Source organism: Acinonyx jubatus, chromosome F2 (genome assembly GCF_027475565.1).
Source record: "Acinonyx jubatus isolate Ajub_Pintada_27869175 chromosome F2, VMU_Ajub_asm_v1.0, whole genome shotgun sequence".
Classification (NCBI taxonomy): Eukaryota; Metazoa; Chordata; class Mammalia; order Carnivora; family Felidae; genus Acinonyx; species Acinonyx jubatus.
The window spans coordinates 15383598-15410270 of NC_069394.1; the positions used below are offsets into that span (position 1 = coordinate 15383598).

At 41.2% G+C, this 26673-nt stretch overlaps 1 protein-coding gene across 4 annotated transcripts in view; it reads right to left on the bottom strand.

Moving 5' to 3' along the window:
- Positions 1-26673, bottom strand: part of NSMCE2 (NSE2 (MMS21) homolog, SMC5-SMC6 complex SUMO ligase) — a 213861-nt gene that overhangs the window by 159892 nt on the left and 27296 nt on the right. For 2 of the 4 annotated variants that reach the window (XM_027063925.2, XM_027063924.2), the window contains exon 3: positions 15039-15145. In XM_027063925.2, coding sequence (XP_026919726.1) covers positions 15039-15145 — 107 coding nt within the window. Of the gene's footprint in view, positions 1-15038; positions 15146-16531; positions 16560-16625; positions 16731-26673 lie in introns of those variants that run through there. The other 2 variants (XM_053208210.1, XM_053208209.1) reach the window with 2 other exon arrangements.

The following is a 26673-nucleotide window of genomic DNA, read 5'->3' on the forward strand; positions in this document are numbered from 1 at the left end:
TTGCACAAGGTGTGGAAAACCTCAGGCATGTCACTAACTGTCCGCCTCAGCTTCCGTCCCTACCCAAAAACATTACACCGTCCACTGCACAGGCTGTCGTGAGGATACGCGGTAACGTGTAAGAAGTACCAGCAGCATCAGACACACGCAGCACTAAAAACTGCTCTATTTTTATCGCCACGTAGGTCAGACAGGTCATGGCAACAAAGAGAACAGAGGTAGGAAGCACGGAACGATGGCCGTGAAGTGCGATGTGCGGTTGGACAAAGAGCAGGTGGCAGAAAAGAGCGACAGTCCTTTTCCTTTTCTTCCGCCCTTCTGCGGATGCAGCTTAGAATGCAGCCATTCCCATGAGCCTGTCAAAGGGGCCCTGTTAAGTTTCTCTCAGGGTTTACACAAAGAACCGTGTTTTCACAGCCTTTTAAGACAATCATGAGTCTGTGAGACGGGATGCTATGTTCTTTAGAAGGGCAGCTTAAATTCATGAGCAGTCCCACAGAAATTAAACCCATCGATTAGTGATTTCAAAAATTCTCCTAACAGTTTTTGAAATGATAAGCCAGGTAATGTTTATCAAATGAACATTCTAACTACATGATTAAGGAGACCTTTGAACAACCAAATGGACTTTCAGGTTAGTTTCGACACTGACCAAATGAGAGTCACAGAGAAGTTTCCCAGATTGCACACGCTTTCTTATCAAGGACTGAGGCACTGCCTTTCGGGGGGCAGAGAAGACAGACTGAGAACACGGTCTCTGCCACTTGCATTTCTAATGTAAGAAACACTGAGTTTTACATAAAAGAGTTCCACTGATTTTTTTCCATATTATAACCATGCCCATCCTATTTCTTCCACGGCCTCTTTGCTGCGGAATTGACTTTGTAATTCTTTCAACGCAACTCTCAGTACATGAAGCCCATAGTATATGCCCTTCCCTACCTGCTTATTCTGTTACACCCATCAAATTCAAGGTTCCTAGAAAAGCCCCAATTACTGAGGATCTCGATTTTCTTATACACATTTACATAAACTTCCCTTTTCCATACAAGTCCGCAGTCACTGGTGATACTGAGGCTCTCTGGTGGTAAAGAGGCGCCCTGCTTTCGAATCTCAACAATGAAGGACGTATTCCTTGCTCTAGTCTTCGTGTGAGTGTGTGGAGGGGAGACAGCAGGAGAAGGGATGTACATACTTGGGGTTCTCTCTCCTGAAGAAAGCAGACTTGAGAGGAGATTGGGGAAGGCTACGTTTCACAGAAGTGCTTTCTTTCTGAGCATTCGGAAGCAGGAAGACCAGCCTTTAACACCTGGAACCACTGGGGAGCAAGAGCGTCTCCACCATGTTCCATTGCTTCCCTGGGTCTTCCAGTCACTGGAGGATCTCAATAACTGAAAGAAGGAATTCAGCATTTCCGTTATCATCTAAAAGAAAGGGAAACGCAAGTGGTTTTCTTCCTTCTGTTCTTGCTAAGTGTCCATCAGAAAACCTATTTAGTATGACTGTAGGAGCCAGAAAGAAGGCAAAATACCGATTTCGGAAATACTACCTTTTCCCCTCTCGGTCCGTAACTTCTAACGTTCTTAAGTGCCACAAAGATTCTAGTAAATAGACCTCTGATTTTAAATCCCCTGTCTTTATATCACATACACATCTACAGCATGGAATGAAGGCAATCCATAGATAAGACGCTGGATCTTTCCCTCAGTTACCACATCTCACCCAACACGATAAAGACTCTGGAATTACTAATGCTCCAGTAGTTCATTAATGCTCCTTTATCCTTACCTGTTCCATTCACTCCAGCCTAACAGCCTATCAAATTCTCAGATGCTGCCTTCTCTATAATTAATATGGCTTCCTGATATTTGAAATTACTTCCCACTACTAAAGCTATCAAATTGCCTTTTCCCTTCCAATTCATCTCTTGTGAGAAAGGTTTCCTGACTAAATGAAAATGAATTCTATCCATCACAAACCTAATCAAAAAGCTACTATACCCAGGAAAATTAAAACAATGACCAAGACAAAACCGGTCGGATGCTTCCTAGTCTGTATACAGTACTTTTTAGAATAATTTACATAATCTGATTCTCGGAGCCCAGAGAGATTAAGTAACTTCCTTGAACCAAACACCTAATAGGGGACAGAGCTGAGGCCACAGGGTAGCCACCAAGTCTGAAAACACAGATAATACTATTTCATAATGCAGTGTAATATTATATAATTAAGCCATGTATTGTGTGTTCACCTACATTTCCAGACTTGGTGGCCACCCTGTAAATCCAGATCTTCTAGCCCCAACCTATTTTCCTTGATTCTCCCACACGTTTTGCCCTGGAAGTACTAAAAAAGGGGGCAGTCAATGGAAAATACCACCTGCCACGGGGATGATATGTAAACATAAACCAGCTTTCCTATTCTGTTTCCCAATTTAATTTCACAGCCTTGTGCCTGGAGATTAAAAGAGGCAACTAGTATTTTCTGAATGCCTACTATGTGAAGCCTGACTTCCTATGAGGCATGAAGTATTTTACCTACATTATCTCATCTAGTCCTGGTAGCAGCCCTACGAGGCGTCACCCTCTTTTTACAGATAAGGAAACTGAGGATTTCAACAAGACAAGTCACTAGCCCAACGTCATATAGTCAGGCACTGGAGGAGCAAGGATGAGACTGGGTCTTCTGATTTCAACTGCAGTGTTCCTTCCACTAACCCAGTGAACATTCCTTACATGTTCCATAACATGCCACACACTGACCATGGAGAGACTTCTCCCTCAGTGCTTCTAAAAATCAATCATGAACAAATCTACAGGCTAACCTGGCAAGAAGAAAACGGTTACTCAACCTGAGTTAACTAAACACAACTTAAAACACCGGGAGGCACAGAGCAAGCAAGAGAGCAATGTTGGCAAGGTTTGCTTTTGTTATGGAAAGGACAGAATGTTTTAATAATACAAATATAAAGCATCTATAAAAACTAGGAAAAATATAAAAACTATAAAATCTAGAACAAAAAATTTACTCCATTTTTATCTCAAATCCCTAAAATTCTTTCATATTCACACCACTGCCACTTTTAAAATATAACAGACACAAAGTTTCAGAAAGATCAATACTGGTTGCTCTAAAGTCTTTTCTAATAGAATGTTAGAATATGAAGTCTTTTCTAACATAATTATTTTCTACTGTAACAGTTCCATATAACAATATTCTTTTCCTCAAGTAGTTCTTCACTACTAACAAAATCCCTCCCTTATCCATGTCAGATCAGTGTGAAGCATCACTTTTTGTTTACGCTAAATGTTCCAAAACTTTACCTTTGGGAAATTGGTAATAAGACAGGTGTAAGATCAGAAGCTTACTTTATAAATGGCACTAGACAAAAGCACTCTTACTCCCTAATGAAATCTACAACTCAGAGTAAACTCAATGAACTCTGTCTTGAAGCATGACAATAACCTTGAATTACAGGTCAAAACACAGAGATTCAGGGACACCTGGTTGGCTCAGTTGGAGAAGCATGTGGCTCTTGATCTCGGTGGTCATGAGTCCAAACCCCATGTGGGGTGTAGAGATTATGTAAACATACAGAACTTAAAAACAAAAAATATCAAGGTTCAGAATAACCTCTTGAGAATAACCATGTGACCTCAGCATGTCCCTTAACCTCCCTGAGGCTCAGGGTCCATCACATCTACTTTTCCTAACCTGGAGGGTTGCTGTGATCATTAAAGAGGTCTAGGGGCCCAGAGGGCTTCTCACCCTTCACCCTGGGCAAAGGAAACTGGTTTCAGACTTTTAGTCCAGGGGCCAGGGGACTGACCAGGGGACACTTCCAAATCTGGTTTAATCAAACTATCAATAGCCCTAGGCAAATATCAAATAATATGGGAAGCCACAAGAGAAGTAAATTCATTCTCGTCCAGACTTAGGCTAAATCTTCCAGGACGTTATTTATTTATTTATTTATTTATTTATTTTTACATTTATTCATTTTTGATAGAGAGAGAAAGAGCACAAGTGGGGTAGGGGCAGAGAGAGAGGGAGACACAGAATCCGAAGAAGGCTCCAGGCTCCGAACTGTCAACACAAAGCCCGACGTGGGGCTTGAACTCACAAATCGCAAGATCAGGACCTGAGCCGAAGTCGAATGCGCCCCCAGGACATTTTTATCATAAAATGATACCCATACTACAATTGGGCTTTGTTACGGTTTTATAGACTTTGGATCACAATGAACTACTGATGATTAAATCCTTCTTAAAAATTTGTCTAGACTGGAACAGTAACTTGTATAGGAGATGGTGTTCCATGATTCAATTCAGAAATCCAAACACTGGGAATGATCTTCCTCTTCCCAGCTCTAAGAGCTAACAACAGAGACTCCCTTCCCATTCTTTTTGGCAGAATCAGGAAGTCTCTGTCACTCTAGTCCTGTGGCCATTCAGACATGAAATGTCAGACGGGGACTGTCAGGATGTAGTTAACTATAGAATAATCACCTTTCATCTTTTTGGGGGAGGGGTCCACAACACATTACTGTTTATAATTTCATTTTATCTACCACTAGCCAGTGAGGTATGCAGGACAAATACTATTATCACTCTGATTTAGAAATGAGGAAGCTAAAGTATAGAATTAGCACGACTTTTCCAAGGTTACAGCGCGGCAGAGTATTAGAAGCCAGATCTTTATTTCCCAACCCAACACGCTTATCAATCAAACACCAACTGCTCAGGGAAGGGGGGAGAAGGAAGTAAAGGTGACTGTGACTTATTTAGACTAATTACTTAGACTAATTTTTCCTGGCTTTGTGAATTTTCATTAATTTCCTTCTCCATTGTTGCCTGATGAGTTAGTCACTGAAACTATCAGATCAGACATTATAAATTGTTTAAAATTATTTCCTCATTGTTATATATAGATACTCAACTTCAAGTGTTTCATAATAAAGTGACTCAGGGACTAAGCGAGCCCCATCTACATGAGTCACTTGTTGAACTGTTACAAGAGATTTATGCAAAACTCTTGGGAGGTGGGCGGGGAGGGGAGACAGAAATAAACATTTACCCAAAAAGATGACTAAATTAAGGACAAAAAGTGAAATGTAAAACTTCCACAGTTTAAACTGTGGGATGGGAAAATAATTGTGAGGAAATAAGTCACCCATCACCACTAATACCCAGTTCAGGTAGTTCAGAAGAGTTCGCCCATTTAAATCACCATGTAGTGGACATTTTTGTGGAAAGAGAAAGAAATTAAAAGTTAACAGGACAATGCTAAGACCATGCCTTTATACAGCACTTTGCCCTCGCCAGGGCTTTCACGCATGTTATATCTCAGTGTGTAATCAAAGAATTACTCTAAGATAGGAATGAACAGGTACTATGGAGTTCATTTTGCAAACTTGTTGAAGGTCACGCAGCTCTTCAGTGGACAGGCGTCAAAGGAAACTCACTCATTAAATTCAATTAAATTAACACCGAACAGTTTACCACGGTTAATGGGATCATACACATTTTTACGCCACAAAGACAAAACACTTGAATTTCATATTCTGGTAGAGCAATTTCACCACTATTACAGAAAATGTGGTAGGACATATCCTAATTTCATCTGTATTATTTATAGGTGCTTTAAGTAATGTCTTAAGAACTTCTTCTAAGAAAACACTAAGCATGCAATGTTTCTGCTGGGGCTTTTTAAAACACGGTGTAACCACACTGCACAGCAAATTTAATTTCTGATTTTGCAAGAGGGACGCTCTAAGCACGCCTAGGGTTTAGCCCATTTAAAGTTCCTATTTTGTATTTCATGTGACATTTTTGGCTTCTGTTACAATGTTGGGGGCTAAAATAAACCTCAGGATGACAGAGTGTAGTGTGATGGGTGGAGAGGGTTTGCTCCTTGGTACCAGTAACATTCCAAGGACCACGAATAGCTGTGGCATTGAGAAGGCAGGCACTGAAGCATGTGAGACCCTGGGTGTCAGCAGAGGGAAAGGTAAAAAGCAAGCCCAAGTCAAGGACTTGGACGTCAAGGAAGTCAAGGACGTGGAGATTAATCATGTGATGCAATCAGATTAAACTATTTCTGGTCACTGCGTCCAATTTTAAGTAACAGTGATTCAGTCTTCCTGCATTTCACTTTCTACTGGAAGATAACTAAATGATTATTTTAAGATGAAATATAGGATAGAAGAAATAATTAGAAACTGTTCATGACAACTGACTGCATTACTCTAGCCCATGAGAAATGAACACAGGATTTTCACTATTTTAAAGAATGCTGTATTTTACGGGACATAAATTTTCCTTCAAAAAGAAAAGGGGGGGGGAGAGGGTGACACCTGGGTGACTCAGTCAGTTAAGCCATCATCAACTCTTGATCTCAGCTCAGGTCATAACCTCACAGTTCATGGGACCCAGCCCCACGTCAGGCTCTGCACTGACCATACAGAGCCTGCTTGGGATTCTCTCTCTCCCTCTCTCTCTGCCCTTCCCCCGCTTGCATGTATGCTCTCTCTCAAAAGAAATAAACTAAAAAAGAAAAAAAAAAGGCAGAAAGAAATGAAATTCAAAAAGCTCCAGTGGTTGAAGTATCAGGTTGGCCATGTCACAAAAGAATGAAAGATAAAGTGATACTACTGCGAGAAGCTGGAGGCTTTCAGAGGAACAGAGTTAAAAAGACCGTTGACTCTCAATGACAGTTCACTGGGCACTGGCTCCACTTCTAAAAGAAAGCTTTTCCTTACCCATACAACTGCAAACTCACATAGAGCTTGAGAAAATGAAACCCATTTATATTCTCCCCACTTACACTCTTTCTATTCTCTCACTTGTCAACAATTCATGGGGATCACACATTTGAAATAAAGCTGACGACTTGCAGAGAATGCATCAGAGCAATAAATCCAATGCATTTTTCTCTCCCGGTATTTTTTCAAATGGGTGCTACTAATAAAGTAAACACAAATGACTTCAAGATGGAAATGTAGCTCGAGGACTTCCTCTGTGCACACAGGTATATAGTTATGCTATTTATTGAACTATCTTGCTTACATCTTTAAGTAATTTTTGGCTATCTAAGAAGACACCTCAAGTTGGTCCTGAATTACCAAAGTGTTTACTCAGTTGTCTGGTTCTTACCTCTAGTGTGACCCCCGCTTCAACCACCACTAACTAGGGTATAATCTCTTGTAGCTTGTTGCTACAGACGTTAAATAGACTTCGTGATCAGAGAACTTCGAACTCAACCGCCAATGCCAGGCTGCTTGCTGGCCTCCTCAAGGGCCCCGCCCCCTAATTCTGCCCACCCCTTCCTGGTCACACCACCATGGGGACTAACATCCCTCCAACCCCAGGCTCTGTTCCCACCACCACCAGATGCCTTCTAAGGAGAGAGGCCCTGCCTTCAACCTCTGAAGGAACATCATCTCTGGCCTTTCCCCAGTGGTTTTCTACTGCCCCATCTCCTCTCTGAATTTTAACTCAAAATTCCCTTTCAGATGTTATTTAAATCTGATCACAGGAAATGACTTCTCCTTTACACAACGCTCTGGGCAAGGTTATAAATTAGTATGCCAGAACTATTCCAGGTGCTTTCGTGCTATCATTTTCTAGGACTAATTAATACTAGCACCCCTACTTTAAGAAGGAACTGAGGTTTGGGGCTCAAATGTAGAAAAGCCAGGAGAAAGAAAAAAGAAAAAAGAAAAAAAAAAGCAAAGGCTCTTTTCCCTTACTCTGAATTTCTGAAGTAGGTTGTGATGGTCTCTGCCACATGATTTCACTGTTAACATTATTTTTAGCAATTCTGTATATACAGGTCAAGAGGCTTTCGGATCTTCATTAGTCCAAGCATACTGGCAGGAACTGAACCACTGAAATATGAGACTGATAAACAACCGCTTTCAGCTCCATGCTAAGAAAATGCTTTCCTTTTGCAGCGAACCTTAACATTTGGTGACCCAGTCCCCATTCGACCTATTTCCCCACCTCTCTTCCGCTGCTCCTGTCGGTTCACTGCCCATTAGCACAGGCCCCTGCCCGTGCCCTTTCCCGGCCCACCAGCACCACTGCCAGAGAATCGGGAAGGCCTAAATCTCAAGCTCTTTAATACTTACCAACTGTGCTGAAAAGTCTGATATGTGTGGAAGGAGCTAAACTATCTAAAATAAGGGTTTGACGCTACAGATGGGCTGTGCTCGATGTCAGAAACAAAACGGGAGGTGGCTGTATCACAGAACACTCATGTCATTTAAATGACACAAGTAATTAGCTGCCAGGACTGCGTGGGGGCCACTGCAGCCCAGATGCTCAGCGTCTAACTGGGGTGGGGTGGTGAACCAGGTCTTTCAAAGTCCTGCTTGCTTTCCCTGCACACATCGCTGCTATGTTCCTTCCGCCTCCCCTGTACCCTCCTGTCTTCCTCTCCTCAAAAACATTTCCTTCCCTCCGCTCTCCTGAATCGATGCTCCACACAGGGGTCTTGTTTGCTTCACAGACCGATAGCCGAGCAATTGCTGCGTAGATAAAAAATACTTTTCCTTCCTCCATTTCGCTGTTGGAATAATTTGTGTAGTCTTTTCAGAGGCTTGGCCCTTTCCTGATCTGACACACTAACACCTCCCAGGCCCGTTTCAGAATTTCAGATAGGGAGTTTGATGCACTCCCCGGTTCCCTGGATGCCACAGATTACCACAATCTGCTGGGCTGACCTCTTAGCCTCCTCTGTAATACAAGCAGGTGGACACTATAGAAACAGTTCCCAAAGTGGGTTCTGTAGATTATCAGTTCTTCCTCCAATGGGATTTTCTAGTTAAAGAAGTTTAAGAAATTACTAAATGTACTTCCTTTGGAGAATCACAATACATAAAAGCACATTAAAGGCTTTGGAGTCTTTAAGGACATTCTTTTAATCAAGCATTCCCCAAACTTATTTGACCACGAAATCCTTTTTTCCTATTATACTTATTCACATCCTGATTAATTAGTATTATGGAGCAAACTTTAAAAAATGCTGCATTAGAGGGGTGCCTGGGTGGCTCAGTCGGTCCAGTGTCTGACTTCGGCTCAGGTCACGATCTCACAGTTCGTGGGTTCGAGCACCGCCTCGGGCTCTGTGCTGACAGCTTAGAGCCTGGAGCCTCCTTCAAATTCTATGTCTCCCTCTCTACTCTTCCCCCGCTCATGCTCTGTCTCTCTCTCCTTCAAAAATAAATAAAAACTTTAAAAAAATTTTTTTACATGTTGCACTAGAGACTTACATTAACGCCAAGTAGAGTGTAAACATTTGATAATTTTGAATAAAACCCAGCACTTAATACCTACAAAACACTCAGGTGGACTTCTATAAACCACCCATAAAAAGCATCTACAACACTTGGTGACCTAGAAGATTTAGATCTAGATTCTTTCCTACAGAAGCAACTCAATTAGTGAAATACTATAGCCAGATCTAACCACTCTCTCTGTGTATTAGACAAAATGCTACCAAACACTAGCATAATTTGGGAATAACTGCAGAGGGAGTTCTAAAGCACTAGAACAGAAATTAATTACCAGTAATCAAAGAAACAGACATACTCTGGGCCAAGTAGCTGCAGAGTGAATACCTAAAACCAACTTTTTTTTTTCCTGCTTAACTCCCACACCTGGGCAATATTCCTATAGACAAAAGGCTCTATATGAAGCATTAGGAAACTTTTTACAAGAAAAATGGTAAAAGATCACACACCATTTTGTTGTGTCAAGTATAGTGGGCAGGGAATGGAAGACAGGGTCTTCTCCAGTACTTTCCCAAATGGTTGCAAGAGATTTTCACTAATTCCACAGTCATCTCTCACCTTCCTGCTATTGTGCTGACAACAGTAATTTCTCTCAGGCTCAGGAATCTTCTGTCTTCAAATTTTGTAACCCCCAAACTAACTTCCCCTTCTTTTTTTGTCAATGACTCACAATGTGGAGTACATTTTTATGTTCGGTCGGTAGATGATCAGAGCTAATAAATTACATCCTCTGGCCTGAAACTTCCTTCAGGTGCTATGAAACATTCACTTTGCAAGTGGGGAATGTTCCCCAAATCTGGTTAAACTGAAAAGGCAACTCTCAAGTTGTAAGATACCTCGTAAGATTTCACGTCAAAGTAGTGGATGTTAAGGTAACTTGAAAATAAGATTTACAAAAGGCAAAGCTTACAAACTGATGAAAGGTGAAGGGTGAGAAGGCATAGGGAAGTGATATGTCAAAAAACATTCTAAATCATGTAGTTGCATAATAACAAGGCTGAGGTAAGCTATACCTTTGACCCACCTTGTTCTTTTATTATATCTAAGATTGTGTTAGTTTCAACAGCTTACATGAGGTGTCTTTCTACCCTTTTGACTCTCACCATATTAGTTTAAAACATGTGGAAGCAGCACACTAAAAGAACAACATACAGGTAAAATCAGACAAAGAGTGAAAGTCTATTCAAGTAACATTACACAATGAAGCATCATGACAAAAACATGAACACCAAAGTGTAATGTGCATGTCCGCTAAGCTTCTAGGACTGGATTGCTCATTGAAAAGAACAGTGGATGTGTATTTTAATCTGTGACTGCTAATAATGTGAGTAACTCATCTGAGCCTGTTAGGATGTTTATCATTCAGCTTCGTGATGCCCATCCTTTTTCTCCAGAAGAATTAAGGTTACAAAGTTGCAAGGATCACCCCCACGACAGCGGCTGGACTCTAGCATCTTATTTGAAAAAACACACACCTGAAAAATGGACCTGAAGGTTTCTTGAACTAAACTGGTTCCCACCCTTTAGAATCTGAATCCCCAAGATGGGACTACAGGTTTAATTTAAAACAATCACATAAGCACTGAAATACACAGTACAGAGATGCACAGTATTACCAGCGTTTGTTCAAAACCAATTCACCGTTTCTCTTTGGGAGGGATGACCCCTGCTCGACTAGTCAAATGGCCGGAGAAGCAGAAGAGCGGTAACAAAATTATTCTTAAATCAACTGCTGCCATGGCTTGAATGACTACTCACAGTTCCTGGCTCATAGTAGGCACCCCTATCTGTGGATGAATCAATCACTGGCCAGCCTTACGTATGTTACACCAGTACTCTACATACTTTAAACTTTCTATATAAAGCAGTAGGCTTTCTCTGGCCTCATTTCTCAAACTGTCTGAAACTCTTGACATTGACACAGCCAGTAAAAAGATGCTTCCATTTCATGTAGAAGTCGCAAAGACAGAGAAGCTATATATCACGATCCCCATGCTGAGGCTCGCTTGACCTTCATCTTACATTAAATACCACTTCCTGAGGAAGGAGTTCTCCAACCACTCAGCAGTATTATGCCCCCTGAGTTATGAACTCTCCTTGAACACTTTATTTTCCCTTTGTTGTATACAGCACCAGTCACTAATAAGATTTGTATTGCTCTTTGTCAAACGTGTGTCCCTCTCTCTAGACTTCAGACATCCTGAAGGTGGTGGGCATGTGGGCTTTGGTGACTGACCTACTTGTTGCACCTAAACTGCCTGGCACATAGGTGCTCGGTAAGTATTTATTCAACGAATGTTTGAAAACAAGAAGCCCATTTCTGAGAACAATGAGAATAATATACTTCAATGTACTCAAATAATAAAAGCTTAGAAATCAAGGGAAGAAACATGAGGTCATCAAAAGCATAATGTTCAGAACATCACTGTCCTCGACATGAAACCGAGGGAAGTTTTCCCCTGGCCGTCACAGTGGTAAAAGAAGTTAACGGTGCCATGAGTGTCTATGTCCCATTTTACAGGTTTCAAAGAGCTTTCATCACGTGTGTGGTTCATGACTGAAAGTCTCCCAGAAGTTCATGCACAACTTTCTGTGGTTTGACATGAATGTTTTAAAGAGCTGTGACAGCTAGACGATATACCCATTTATCCCGAAAGTTTTAATGAATGACTTACAGACTGTGAAATTTTTTTTTTAGGGATCACTGCATAATATTCCCTCTATAAACCAGCTGGGACAAAGTCTTTTTTTTTTTTTTTTTTAAGTTTCAGAGCTCTGAAATAAATACTGATTCTAAATAACATCTTCAGGCATTGTAGATCATAGGAGCTCTATTTTCTCCAAGGACAAAGAAATGCAATCTGAGAGCTTCTGCTGTGTGCCAAAGGGACTTCCCAGAGACTGTTGGCAAATGGATCCACACCTGAAAGGTTCCAAAGTAAACTTTCTAACACCTTTTCAGAGGTGTATGACCTTCAGAATCCTGTGAAGGTGAGAGTAGGAGAGAGACATCTATTTAAACAATAAACTCTAATACTCTGTGATGATGTAAAGACATTTTTTTAACTTTCTAGAACTGTATGAAAATTCACAAACAGAAAGACCAGCAGGTGGATCGCAATTCTGGCAAATGTAGCGATGGAAACACGACTTGCCTTTAAGATCTTGTTCCACCTTTTAAACGAACGTTTGGACATCTGAGTTTGCACAAACCCAGTATCTTACATCTCCACCAAATTTTATGAATGTCAAAGGTTTGACACATAGTCTCTAATTTGATTCACACAATAATCTTATGAAATAGGCAGGCCAAGAATTGTATAGATGAAGAGCATGAGGTTCCTAAAGGTTAACTTTCTTGACTCAGGATCTAACTTAGCAAATGGAAGAACTATGGATGGAAGAGTCTCTGATCCCTAGACCACTGCTATTCCCAAAGAGCCACACCACTCTGGCCCCTCTCAAAGTGCTGCTCATTCTTTACTCCTTGCCAAAAAAAGCAGTAAGAGGGCAATGTCCATAACTTCAAGTATGTAAGGAGTACACAGCATATATATAAAGTGTAAAGTATTTCCCTCAAAATAATAATGGTCATATCCCCCGCTATGCCCCCACATGGTTTCAGGTCAGGGAAACCTCATAAATATGATTTGCGATTCTTGGTCTTGTATCACACTTACGTGGAGGGCACCACTTTGCATCAGAAAAAGACAAAAAACATGTTTTCTCCTCTTATGAAAGACCAGAATCACTAAATCCAAGTTGCTCCAAAATCTAGTGTAAGGTTAGGGCTGGAAAGTAGGGTAAAACTCAAAGTATAATCTTTCCTGTTTAGTAGGGTGGGGATAATAGGGTAGCGTCTCAAGAAAAAAGAAATGCTGTTAACTACTGAATGAATATTGGTGAAGGTTTCTTTTCTTTTTTTCGTTCTTCTTGTCTTTTTTTTTTTTTTTTTTTAATGAGTCACTTGGCTTTATGAAGGAGGAAGAGGTCAATTCTTTACATAAAACACCTTAAACATCTGTGAATCCTAGAGTTTAACAGAGAAAAAAATCACATTAAGTTCTTTAACTGCCAAAATCTATTTTCTTATCTATACTGTACCCTGTGCTATTACATTTGCACAACAGCCAAGTTAAAGATAGAAAGGCCGATCAAATAACCTCCACTGAATGTAAGGGTCAAAGCAGAATTGATCCATATAATAGGCCTAACCCTGATCTTGGTTGAAAATATATTTAGTCTATAAAGTCAGCCTTGTTCTTTTAAGTCAGTGTTCTCCAACCCTGAATACATTTTAGAATGAGGTTTTTTTTAAATATACTGGTGCCCCAATCCTGCTCCAGAAATGAAATCAGAATCTCATTAGAATAGGAACGGGCTGGTTGAGGGTCAGCTAGAGTTGAAAACCTCTGGTCTAATAAGCGCTTTTTGTTATCCAGTTTCAGATGCCCCAACGTGATGTCACTTTCATATTTTCCTATGGAAGGAATACTCCCAGTCCCAGTACTCATAGCGACAATGGTAAGAAACATCATACTTTTACAAGCTGAATGAATTTACTACTTCTTGGATACAAAGGAGATATTCTTAAGTCACAAATACTACACTTAAATACTAACCATTAAAATTTTTTTTTTAATTTTTTAAAAACTTCATAGAACTATGAACATATAACTATGCAATGCTCATTTAATTATAGCTTAAGTAATAAACTATTTTCAAAAACGTATCTTCCACTGAATAGTAGCCAATCTTATAAAATATTTGATTTTTGGAATTTTCCCATAGATAGAAGTAAGAAAAGGCAAATAAAGAAACCAGAAGTACCAGATACCCTATTACACAGGTATCTGAAATCAGTTCAAAGGGGAGTTTCCACTGCTCAGAGGACAAAGGACTTCTCAGAAATATTACTGCAATCATATTGCTCATTTCTTACTCAACCCGGTACTGCTGAAACGGATGTTGCTATGTTCCCACCTTAACTGCCTTATGTGTTGTTCCTGTGACAGCTGGAGTCAACAAAGATAAGTTTGGCTCCTGGAAAAACCAAAATGTCAGCCTTCTTTATTTTTAAACTCGCTCTAGAATTCTCTTATATTATCTGATCCTATGAATTTGACAATAGCTGCATATGAGGTAAAGCTAGAGAAGGAGTAACTAAGCCTGGTCTAAACCGTGTGCGGAAGTAAACATAACAATAAAAGCACATTCTATGCAGTTTTTAGATTTTATAAAAATCTACTCACGTTCAAAGTAGGCTTACACTAAAGATTTCAAGACCAAAAAAATGCATAATATTCTAATGTTTTGAAAAAAATGCTTTAATGTTTAATTTTTTTTTTTTTTGAGAGAGAGAGAGAGAGACAGAGAGACAGAACATGAGTGGGGAAAGGGTAGAAAGAGAGAGGGAGACACAGAATCTGAAGCAGGCTCAGGGTCTGAGCTGTCAGCACAGACCCCAACGTGGGGCTCGAACTCTCAAACTGTGAGATCATGACCTGAGCAGACTGAGCCACCCAGGCGCCCAAGGCATAATATTCTAATTAAACCTAGGTGGCCTAGCTGGGAAAACACTTCCGATTCCTTTTCCATAAACTTCTTAATTAAAAAGAAATTAACAGCTGCTACAGTAACGCTAAGGACATATGAAAGGATGGAGGAAATTTTGATTTTGTGTTTCTGTTTTCAGGTCAATGAATTGTAACCAAGTATTACCAGGTGAATAGTATAAACTTACATGATTTATCGCAGACTGAACAGCCTTTACGTAATGGCTTAGTTCCCGATCCATCATGGCCAATTCAACCATTGCCTTGTCCATACTGTATTCACTACTCACTTCAGCTGAAAGAAAAAGAAAGCAATTATTGTTTTCAATTTAAAATGTCATCTCTGAAAAAGTTGCTCCAATCTAATTATTATCAGTCAAGGATCTAAGCAATTTTGTAAAAGGTAGTACATGTTGTCTGAAGACCTCCTTAACATATGTCTGTTTCACTCAAAATTCTAAGAATATACTTGGTAGAAGAAGGCTCAAAAGTTGGAGTGGAAAAAAAAAGCAGACTCAGACCTAGGAGTTCCTAAGATTGTGCCACTTAGTTGTATGATCTTAAACCAACCACGACACTTCACTCAGCCTCAGTTTCCTTTTTGGTTAAAGCAGCCCAGTCGTGTATCTGCAAATGAACCTCATGGGATTATTAAAGATCAAATAAGAAAGATTTTCATTTCTAGTAGGTTAGGTTATGTGGACCAATTCTACTGAAAACCACGAAAACAATCAGATAAAACAGGAAGGAAGGAGGGAGGGAGGGAGGGAGGAAGGAAGGAAGGAAGGAAGGAAGGAAGGAAGGAAGGAAGGAAGGAAGGAATGGGAGGGAGGGAGAATTCTTAAAAACAAGAGTCACAAGATAGAAACAATCAGGCAAAATCTAAAGAAAACGGAAAAAGAAAAGCAGAGCACAGAACGCCAAAGTTGCATAGCCTGCCCCCAGGCAGATGGGTCTCTACTCCTCAGAATAGAGGAGCCAGAGGTAATGCCACCCTGTTCTTCCGGGCTGTGGCAAGGTTGGCCTTAGCCACTGAGCAGGACAGAGGTAAGAGGGAGAGACAACAAACCTGTTTCTTAAAAAGTGTGACCACAAGCCAGTTCTCCTGGTTCTGCAGCCTAGGCTGCCCTGGGGAACCTAAGCTCTGATCTTGGCGTGAGGTGGTCTCACCCCGAAAGCACACACAGGTACTCCCCTCTGGAGGAGACATTTTAATCCTAGGTCTCAAATAATCCCTGCAAGTAATTATGAAGGAGAATGAGCAGATCACAGGGGGGAAAGGTAAAACAACAAAAAACCTTACAAACACAAGAAAACAAGACACCAAGAGTAAGAATCAGCAGAAACAGATCCACAAATGTTTCAGAGACTGGAATATTCTACCAGTTACTGGAATTCTACTAGTCAGAATATGAAACAACTATGCTTACTCTGTTGATAAAATACCTGATGCAACAAGAGACTATGAAGAGTGACTGGAACACCGGAAAAGCGGGGTAATGTTCTTAAGTGCTTTTAAATGTATTTTTCCCCCCAACCTCTAAACATACAATTTAATAGATCAGGAAAAGATCAAGAGCGTGAAATAATGCAAATGTTAACATTAAAAGAGCTGAACAAAAAGAAAGTAAAACTAACTTGCGCAATCACATTTGGGAATGCACATAGTCCATTCACATACCTTAGCTCACACAAATGTCAGTATTCCTTGTCTACTCTGAAGAACAATGTGACAGATCATCCCAAAGTCATGAAATAACGGAAAACGCACTTACATCGTGGCTTTTGAAAGTGATTTTCCTAGACTTTAAAGTGGTGTTTTGATCTTACAGTAGTCAGTGATGAGCACATTTTAGAAAGAGTCTCCTGGATAAACCTGCTTCTGGTAGAATGCCTCCTAGCTTATTAATACCCAGAATCCACACTGTATCTGTACGCGTATCTCATTACAGGGGTTTTCGTTTGTTTTTGAGGAAGGGGAAGGGGCAATGTTTATGTAAGAAAAACCTGTATTTACATTCCCCAAATTAAATACATTTTTAACAAAATGGTGTATGAGAAAGGACTCAAGTCATATTCCAAATAAGACTGTTAGACTGTCACTCACAGGTCAGTGTTGTGAAATGTCCACATGTTAACAAGGGAGACAAGCTGTTGAGGTGTTGCTGATACCAACATGGATCCGGTGCTATGCAGACAACAACTGTTTGGTTTGTGACTTATATAAGGCAGGCATTTTACTGCGTCTGGTTAATCAGTGGAATTCAATACACTGTTAGCAATCTCCCTCTGGGATTAAATGACTTTATTTTAGAAAGCAAGTAAAAATGTGCCTTTGACATTAAAAATGCTATGAAAGAGTTTGCAAAATAAAATAAATGGGATCACAGTTTTCATTATCAAGGTCCCACAGATGCTAGCCAGACTTGAACCAGATGGCAATCTCAGATATAAGACCAAGGAAACCTTCCCCACAAAGGAGAAAACGAGTGAAAGCTGCTGGGTCGGGGTTGGACGGCATGAAGCCTGAGGGAAGAATCTTTGGAGGCCATCTGTGGCTTCCTGCAGCCTCACCTAAGGCTCCAGGGCTCAAAGAATGTTGGGACAAGCAGAAGAACCTAAGTGATGAATAGTGCAGCCTGAGGCAAGAGAGGGAAAACACCAGAAAAGATCAGGAAGCTAGTCCGAGAGGAACTGAGAATCACACTCTACCTGAAGGTGACGCCCAGTGCCCAGTCCGCTAACTTCGGGCTAAAGGCAGGGTCTGGGGCCGCTGTAGAGCCACAAAAAGGGCTGTAGACCAGAGACCTAAAACTAGAAGGAGGCCCCTTGGCAAAAGAAATCTGGAAGAAAGGCCAGGAGGACATCCCCGTCAAGTAGCAATCTTTAGGATTCTTTTGTGTTCTTCTTGTTAACCTTTATTTCCCAACTGCGATAATAATCTCTTTTAACACTGTGATATGTATTCACGTTTCAGAAACGGCACAGGGAACCTGTGTCCTGCCCTACGAAAGAATCAACGTGAGGAAAGAGCACAGTGTTGCATGGAAAAGGCAAACAGGCCAAAATAAATCCCCCAAAGGATTCAAGAGGAACTGGGAATGACCAAGGACACACGGGGCTGGCTGTTGTCTAAAGAGTGGGCGTGGGCTGGGGTGGGTATGTGGACAGCCTGCTCTTTTACTACACAATATATCATCCCACTATCAAAATTTCCCCAGCCTACAGGAAAGTCCTGAAAATCTACACCAAACTAAATCCTACACATCCTTCAAGGGATGAACTCAAGCCCTACCTGCTTTTTTTTTTTTTAATTTTTAGCATTTATTCATTTTTGAAAGGCAGAGAGAGAGAGAGAGACAGAGTGCGAATGGGAGAGGGGCAGAGAGAGAGGGAGACACTGAAACAGAAGCAGGCTCTGAGCTGTCAGCACAGAGCCCGACGTGGGGCTCAAACTCATGGACCGCGAGACCATGACCTGAGCTGAAGTTGGCCCCTTAACTGACTGAGCCACCCGGGAGACCCCCCCCCCTTTTTTTTAACGTTTGTTTATTTTTTGAGAGAGAGAGAGAGAGAGACAGAGACAGAGACAGAGAACTAGTGGGGGAGAGGCAGAGAGAGAGGGAGACACAGAATCTGAAGCAGGCTCCAGGCTCTGAGCTGTCAGCACAGAGCCCGACTTGGGGCTCGAACTCACAAGCTGTGAGATCATGACCTGAGTCGAAGTTGGGCGCTTAACTGACTGAGCCATCCAGGCACCCCTGCCCTACCTGCTTCTAAACCATACCAGCCTAGGAGGATCTCCTCCTTCACTTAATTTCTCTTAACAACTATACTTGATACTTTGGTACTTTTAACCACAAACAATCTTGTTTTCTTACATGCATTTGTCTCTCCAAACACAGCTGAACTCATTTGACCGCAAGAACGCTGCCTTAATGATCCTGGGATCCAATAAAGAATTATAGCGCCTCTTCCATCAATGTTCTCACATGCCGTTAATAAATTTGAAAATTAAAATTTCGCCAAACTGTGAATTGTCCTGCTTCAGATATTGAATTGAGTTAAAATGTAAGGAAGAGGGACATCTGGGTGGCTCAGTCAGTTAAGTGTTGACTCTTGATTTCGGCTCAGGTCACCATCTCATGGTTTGTGAGACTGAGCCCTGCGTTGGGCTCTACGCCGACAGCTCGGAGCCTGCGTGGGGTTCTCTGTCTCCCTCTCTTTCTGCCCCTCCTCCCACACATACATTCTCTCTCTCAAAAGAAATATTCAAAAAATAAAATGTAAAGACGACACATGATATCAACTGTTTTGCCTATTACATTTTCATTGTGAGACTTCCATCGGAAAAAGACTGGCACCAACACGTGGAGGCAAGGTAGGTGGGCGAGGGGGGGAGAAGCACACAAATCATGTTAAAATGTACAGAATGACAATCTCGGAGAGGAAATTATTACTGTACCACAAAAGCCTGGCATTACAAGAGATCGGTGAGGATGATAAAGCATGGAAAGCAGTAACAAACGATGAAAAAAATACGTAATAATAATAGCTGTAGCTAACAATTAGTAAGCACTTTATTATGTGCCAAGACTATACTGAGCACACCATTTACAGTAAACCTCACAACAACTTTTTTATATGTACCTTACACATGAGAAAAGCGAAACACTGAGCAGCGGAAGAAGCTTGCTCAGCACCATGAAGGTAGTGAGCGCACAGCTAGGTGGCCAACTCAGGCTTCCCGGTGGCGAAGTCTGTGCGCTTGCCCATCTGTGCTAACAGGTGCTTAAACAGGAGGAGAAGGAAGCACCTCCAAGTCCTCCTCCGTGACTATCCAGGGAACAAGCCGTCGGTGGGGACGAAGTCCTGGCCCCAAGCTTCATCTCAGCCCCTGATCCATTCTAAGTAAGGTACTGGCTATGCCACTCAAATGCTATCGGAGTTCCTTAACATAGACGAAACCGATAACAGAAAGAAAATGATTGTTCCCTTTTAGAAGATTACTAAGTTTTCATGTCGGTGAAGAGAGTGACCTTGCACATCAGCAAGGCCAGTTGGAGAGGCTGGGAGCACAACCAAGTCACCCGCCAAATGCTAGGAGATAAGGAAATGGACTCCAGCTGCTAAGAAATCAAACCTGCATGAGGTCAAAAGCAGCAGCAGCAGCAGCAGCAGCAGCAGCAGCAGCAGCAGCAGCAAGAGACACGGAAGCAGCAGCCAGGCAAGCACAGCAGTGAAGCAATGCTCAAGGGGAAGGGAGGGAAAAGTCCTGGAGTCTTCGTGTTGCAGAGATACTTCTGAGCGGAGCCTGTGGCAAACCATTTCTATCACCTGCGCCTCTGACTGCCTCCCCCCCCCTGCCCCCCCCCCCCCGCCAAACGGGAGTCTAGCAATATTTACATTTCTTCGATGTGCCATTCAGTAAGCATTTATTTATTATAATCAAGCCTTGCTTGTATTAATAAAATGAACATACACAGGTGATACACTTGAACATTCATTTATAAGCCAATAAATACATAGGGAAGTCTCATGGAGAGAGCTTGGTGAGTCCACGAATCCCGTATAACAAACACATCTGGCACGCTAATTAGGGAACTGTTCCAAGAAGTTAGCACAATAACTAGCTGAAATATATCCCCCCACCCCACCCCGGCAAATCAAGTCCAGAGGGCACAGATAATCTTTGATTTACATTATAAAGTGATAACTGTTTCTGTAAGTATGCCCGTACTGGGGATGTCCTCCTACAAATCTGCGTGTCTACACCCCGAGATCCTGGTCAGCACCATCCCAAACACTGGAAGAACTTTTAAAATGTTATTTAGACCAGAGAGACCCACAGAATTAAACCCGTTTTAAAAAGATGGGTTTTCTTTGATTTTTCTTTTTCCTGTTCAGTGGCAAACCTTAGAAAAATCAAATATGATAGTCACTGAAGGAGGGCTTCTTTTACACCGAAGCACTCTGATATTTTTATAGTACAAAAAGTCTCTGAATGGATGCAGTTGGCCTGCATATGATTTTCCTAAAGTCAAACAAACCTATAATTATGCAATCTAAGGAGCCGCGCTATTCATTAGACACGTCATCTGTTACTCAATGTCAAAATGCACTAACAGCAATATTATAACTATTACTATTCCCTGTTTGAAGTGTCGAATAGGCATTAAAGTTACACGATCTGTAGAACACACTAAGCAGAAGTGGGTGATTTCGTGTTGCAATCGCTTCAACTTAAAACAAAATTCATGAGGCTTCAATGAGAGGAAGGTGATGGCAGGAACAAGTTATAAAAGCAGAACAGTCACAGTCAATGCCAGTTGCTTGACTGTGAAAGACCAGGGCAAAATGAGAAGAAATAGATCTGAGAAAAGGAATGGAAGGGGAGGTGACAAACTAGCTATTTTTACAAACGTAGATTCATGTAAGACAAATGCCAAGTCCCCTATTCAGGACCAAAAGATGCAGGTAATAAGCCTGCAGCAATACAGGAATTGTTCTGCAGCACAGTGTGGACTCCTAAGAGTTTATTATCCAGGGTGAGTTCCAAGATTGGTGAGGGTCTGTTCACACCTTACTTGCTCAATATAGTGCCATTTTAGGCAAATGGCTAGAAATGGGGAAGCAGAAGATTCTTTACCTTGGCTTCCCCAAGTCCAGTGGGCATGGACCTCAAGCTCTCATTCCAGACGGGGACCGTTTTGGCAAGAATGGAAGGTATCACCTGTGACCAACTATTCTAAATAAGGCCCCTCCCTAGCCACGCTGCCTGTAACTGCAGCCTAAGGCATGTATGTACGGAGAGAAATAAACTCTCTTCCCCCAGGCCCAAGCCCTGAGGTCTGGGCAACAGCTGAAACGGCTGAGCACACAGCACCTAGAGCCAAGTTCTCTTACCACCCTCCCGGTCCTCAGAACTGCCTTCAGTGAAACAGACATGAAAAAGAGGACATTCTCCCTCCTCTTTCCCCCAGCATGTCCATACACATCTTTGTATTACCTCTCTGCACTACCAGACGTCTCTTCGTTTTGCTCTGCTGTTCTCTATGATCTCAGCCACAGAACCCTCTCCAGAATCCTCCCTAATCTCCAGAATAGGACTAAATGCTTCATGTCTTATAGGTCCATAAAACTTCTCTACTTTTACAACTAGGACACATGTGAACGTGTGTGTGTTAGGGGGCACGCCCAAGATGAATTTCACCTACTTAACCTTTCCAACTTTTTGTTCCTGATTCAAATGTATAGTTTTGCCCCTGGCCAAGGTGTTTCCTGAAATTTTGTCCTAAATAAATAAAAATTGCAGAGTCGGGTGTTCTTTCCCCCCTACAAAGTCATGCGCAAGCATTTCTGAACAGGAACAATACCAATTACATAGAGTTGATTAAATTCGACTCCATGCACTTTATCAATAAAATGCCAGACTAAGACAAAGCAGCCATTTAGTGTTCTTATGGGGTTGCTGACTCCAATTCAACATGAATCACACACTCAGAAGGATCTGATAAATATTCAATGCCATCGAGTACATATGTCCATTTTGGCAAGGAGCAGGAAAGAAAATGGGGCAGGGGAACTGCCTGATTGTCCTTTAAGTTTCCTAGAACAGATGGGCCAAGGAATAGAAAGAGTTTACTTTCTGAAACAGAGATATATCTTCCTAATCTCTTCAGTGATTCGTCTATATTTTATAAACAAGAAATTTCTTCTTTCTGGGTGAACTCAAATAAATGAGGATATAAACCATACCTTTCCCTCTCTACACACACACACACACACACACACACCCCTTCCTCCCTTAAAATATAGCTCCAACCATATCTAGCAACATATATCTATATACACACCTACCTCTATGAGTGGGTGTGTGTGTGTGTGTTTCCTGGCAGCCTAGTATTAAGCAATCATTATATATTCATCAGGAGTCAAATTTAATGACTTACTCACTGCTTGAGCAATATTTAATAGAAACTTGTTACTTCTCACTACACTGTACTTTAGCCATAATTATTTCTCCCCACAGATATTAGTGTGGAGGAAAAGTTAAAACCGAATCCACATTCTGTAACTGCCTCCCACCAGAAGTAATGGTGGAGAATGTAACAGTGTATGGCATGAAGTGGTCTGCCAACTAGAAACACAGTGAATACGGGGGAAATCTTTAAGAAACATTGACCTTCATAATCCTCTTTACTTATCTATACAATTTTCTTGTCAATAATACAGAAGAGGGATTAATAATACAGTGACAATATTGAGTTACAATAATACGGTAAACTCAAAAAGCCAGCTCTGGAGTCAGCTTACATTCAAATCTAGGCTATATTACTTGCTAGCTATGTGGTCTTTGGTTAGTCACTAGATCAGTTTCCTCTTCTGTATAATGGGTACAATAACCATATCTAACTCATAAAGTTGATATGAAGACTAAATAGCTATGTGGTCTTTGGTTAGTCACTAGATCAGTTTCCTCTTCTGTATAATGGGTACAATAACCATATCTAACTCATAAAGCTGATATGAACACTAAAGGAGAAAACAGACAAAACGATCAGCACGGGGCCTGGCTCACAGTAAGCGCAAACAAAATATCTGCCGTTAAAATTACTGCAGAATGGGAACTACTCTGCAAATGTAATCAGTCTAAATGCTGAAAGCATTCTACCCTTAGAACCGTAAGTTATCAAGTGAAGGTCACCTCCTTAAACTCTCTTGGCTGTTTTTACCAACTTGACACCAAAGCACTAAGCTGAACACCCACAAAACTATGATGCTCAATGAGAGAAGCTCTGTAAACCTCCCCATGCCAACTAATGTCCAGAAACTCATTTGCCTAATAATATATGCTTCAGTACTTACTATATGCCAGGTGAGGGGGCGGGGTGGTTTCAAGCAAGGAGCACCTAACCCTGCCCACAGAAGGTAGGAAAAGGTTCAACAGGTGAGGGGATAAATGTGTCATATCTTGAGAGGCGAGTTAAGTGTGCACCAGAGGTTCACAGACTGAAGCAGCACCTAAACACGCCTCTCACCCCTTTCCACAGAGGCTGACTTCAAGTTTAAATTCTCAGACAAGAAGAGGAGCATGACAGAGATTAAAAGAAGGAACAAATAAATCTTCGCGGAGCACCGACAATGTGCCAGGCCCTTTGAACATACTACTCATTCTATGCTTTGTTGCAACAATGAATTAGGTGTCATTAAATGTAATTTGATAAGGAAACTGATACCCCTAGAGGTTAACTCATTTGCCCTGGGTCACACAGTTAACAAATGGCGGAGTTAGGAACTGACCTCAGGTCCAAGTTAAAGTTAGCATAGAAGGCACACGCGACAAGGGTCTGAACTACCACACAGAAATAAATAATACGCTCATGCAAAAGTCATGGAGTAATAAATAATTGGTTCTCTAGCTAAAGGAATTCTCCTAAACATTACTTTCTTGTGTGTGTGTGTGTGTGTGTGTGTGTGTGTGTGTGAGAGAGAGAGAGAGAGAGAGAGAGAGAGAGAGAGAGAGAAAGTGAAATTAACTTAAATAGTTCTACCTCAGAGGAATGGAGACCATGCTTCATTATATAGACAGGTACTTCCTTAGAACACATAGTTAATATTAAACCACCATGGTAAAGGTATAACTCAAAATATGGCTTCAAATAAATTCTATGAAGGATTAAGTTCACAAAATCATAGAAATTGGTCTCTGGATACAATCTGGTCTCTACCAGTCATCAAAAGCACTATGAATGTCAGGTGATGACTATCTACCATTTTAAAACATGCCCACTGGCCTTTTTTGGCTACCTATTACAAGGCCCTTGAGTCTTCAAGGTCAAATCTGTCTTTTCTATGACTTAAACCCTTTTTCTATACCCTTCTTGCCCATTTCTTCCTATCTAATCTTCTCACAGACTGGAAAGAAACAAGTCAATTCAAGGCAGCAAGCAATAGTGACAGCAGCATTTCCAACCAACATAATTTCAATGACTGCCATCTCTCCCTGGTCTTCAAGTCCTCGGCTGTGTCCAAATTCTAGCTAAAATGTGACGATCCCAGGAGGCTTAAGGAACAGATCCTGGCTTTAACCTGGTTCAACACCAAAGTGATGGCATGAACTCGTGGCAGCAAAGACAAAAGGAAGTGGGCTTAAACCTCATGTGACTATTGAGGAAATTAAATGAGAACATAGATAAAGCACCCAACAGGCTGTCTTAAACACTGTAGACTCTTAATAAATGCAGTCTACTTTGCTGTTAACTGAGTGTACTTTGCAATATGCCCCAATACAAATCTTCTATTTCACTTAAGCAAGTATCGATTGCTATTTTTTTTATTTTATTTTTTTGGCAAGTACCGATTAAATCATGGAGTCATCTCATCCACTTTTTAAAATTAATAAAGCATACGGTTGAGAAATTAATTAAGCACACACCTGAAAAATTCCAATAGTATAATGATGTGGTGTCTCCAATCCCCAAACTCCCTCCCCAGGAGCAACCACCGTAATGAGGAAGTATTTCCACTCCGTGTTAATATTCTATGTATAAGGTACCTTCTTTTAAAAAGGACAACGGAAACTAAGGCAAACAAATTTATCTGGGAAACATCATGAACATATTAAAAACAAGAAAGGAGAGATGCTAAAGAAGAATACAATTTGGGTGTTAGAGGGGAACTTCCATTCACTCATCGGACAAATATTTACCAAGCACAGACCATGTGCCTGGCACTGTGTTAGGTGCCCTGGACAGAGTAGCAAACAAGGTAAACACTGTAACTTTTCTCAAACAGCTTATACAAACTTCCACTCCATGCAAAAATTCCTAAAAAGCCCTGATATGACTATTATGCCTTTGTTTGGCTCCAGGTGTGGTGGGAAAGCTTGTTCTCTGCCAAACTCCTCTAATTATTAGAGCCCTTCCAAAGAGAGAGCTGATTAATCATCGCCCTAAAACAATTCTAGGCAATGACAACAATAAATGTGAATTACTCTTTCACACACATTAACTTATTTACACCTCATAACCTCCATCCATACAGAGTGATTTTACTCTCGGTGTCATATGGTTGAGGAAACGGAGGCTCAGGGAGGTTAAGAGATTCCACCCAAATCATGCTTCAACAGCAGAAGTAGGACTTGAACCCTGGTCCTCAACTGCGGAGCTGCAGAAGAGCTATGTAGTGAGCCACACAGAAACAGTCAACTCTTTCAGATCACAGTGTTTCAAAGATCTGAAGATGGCTATGAAATATTTCCTACCTGTGAGCCTTTGCTTCTCCAGAATAAATAATGATCATCAAGTTGGCCGGCCTTTATCTCAACATGCTTTACTTGCTCGTGTCCCTTTTATAGATGTACTCCAGAATTAAAAACAAGTACAGCCATGGATGAACAAATGAAGGCTGTAACAATACTCATTACATGTGTACCCCTGTGATCATGGGTGGATTATCAGTTCTTTCAAGAAATTAAATCATAGCTAACATTTATTGAGCACTATGTGCCAGACACCATGCTAAGCAATTTCATTCAAACTTTGTAAGTCTGTGAAGAAGACACTACCATTATCCCCATTTGATGGAACAACAAAAATGGGCTCAGAGAGGGTAAGTACCCTGAACCAAGGTTATATAGCCAATGAGCTGTAGAGGGAACATTCAAACCGGGGTCTATTAAACAACTGAATCCATTTTCCTATCTCAAGAATCGTCACCCTTTGGGCATAACCCATTTCTACACGTTGTAAGACTCTGTGTCAAATGTCTTCCTAAGATCTACGCTTGTTAGATTAAAAAGCATCCCAACTTTAGCAGGGA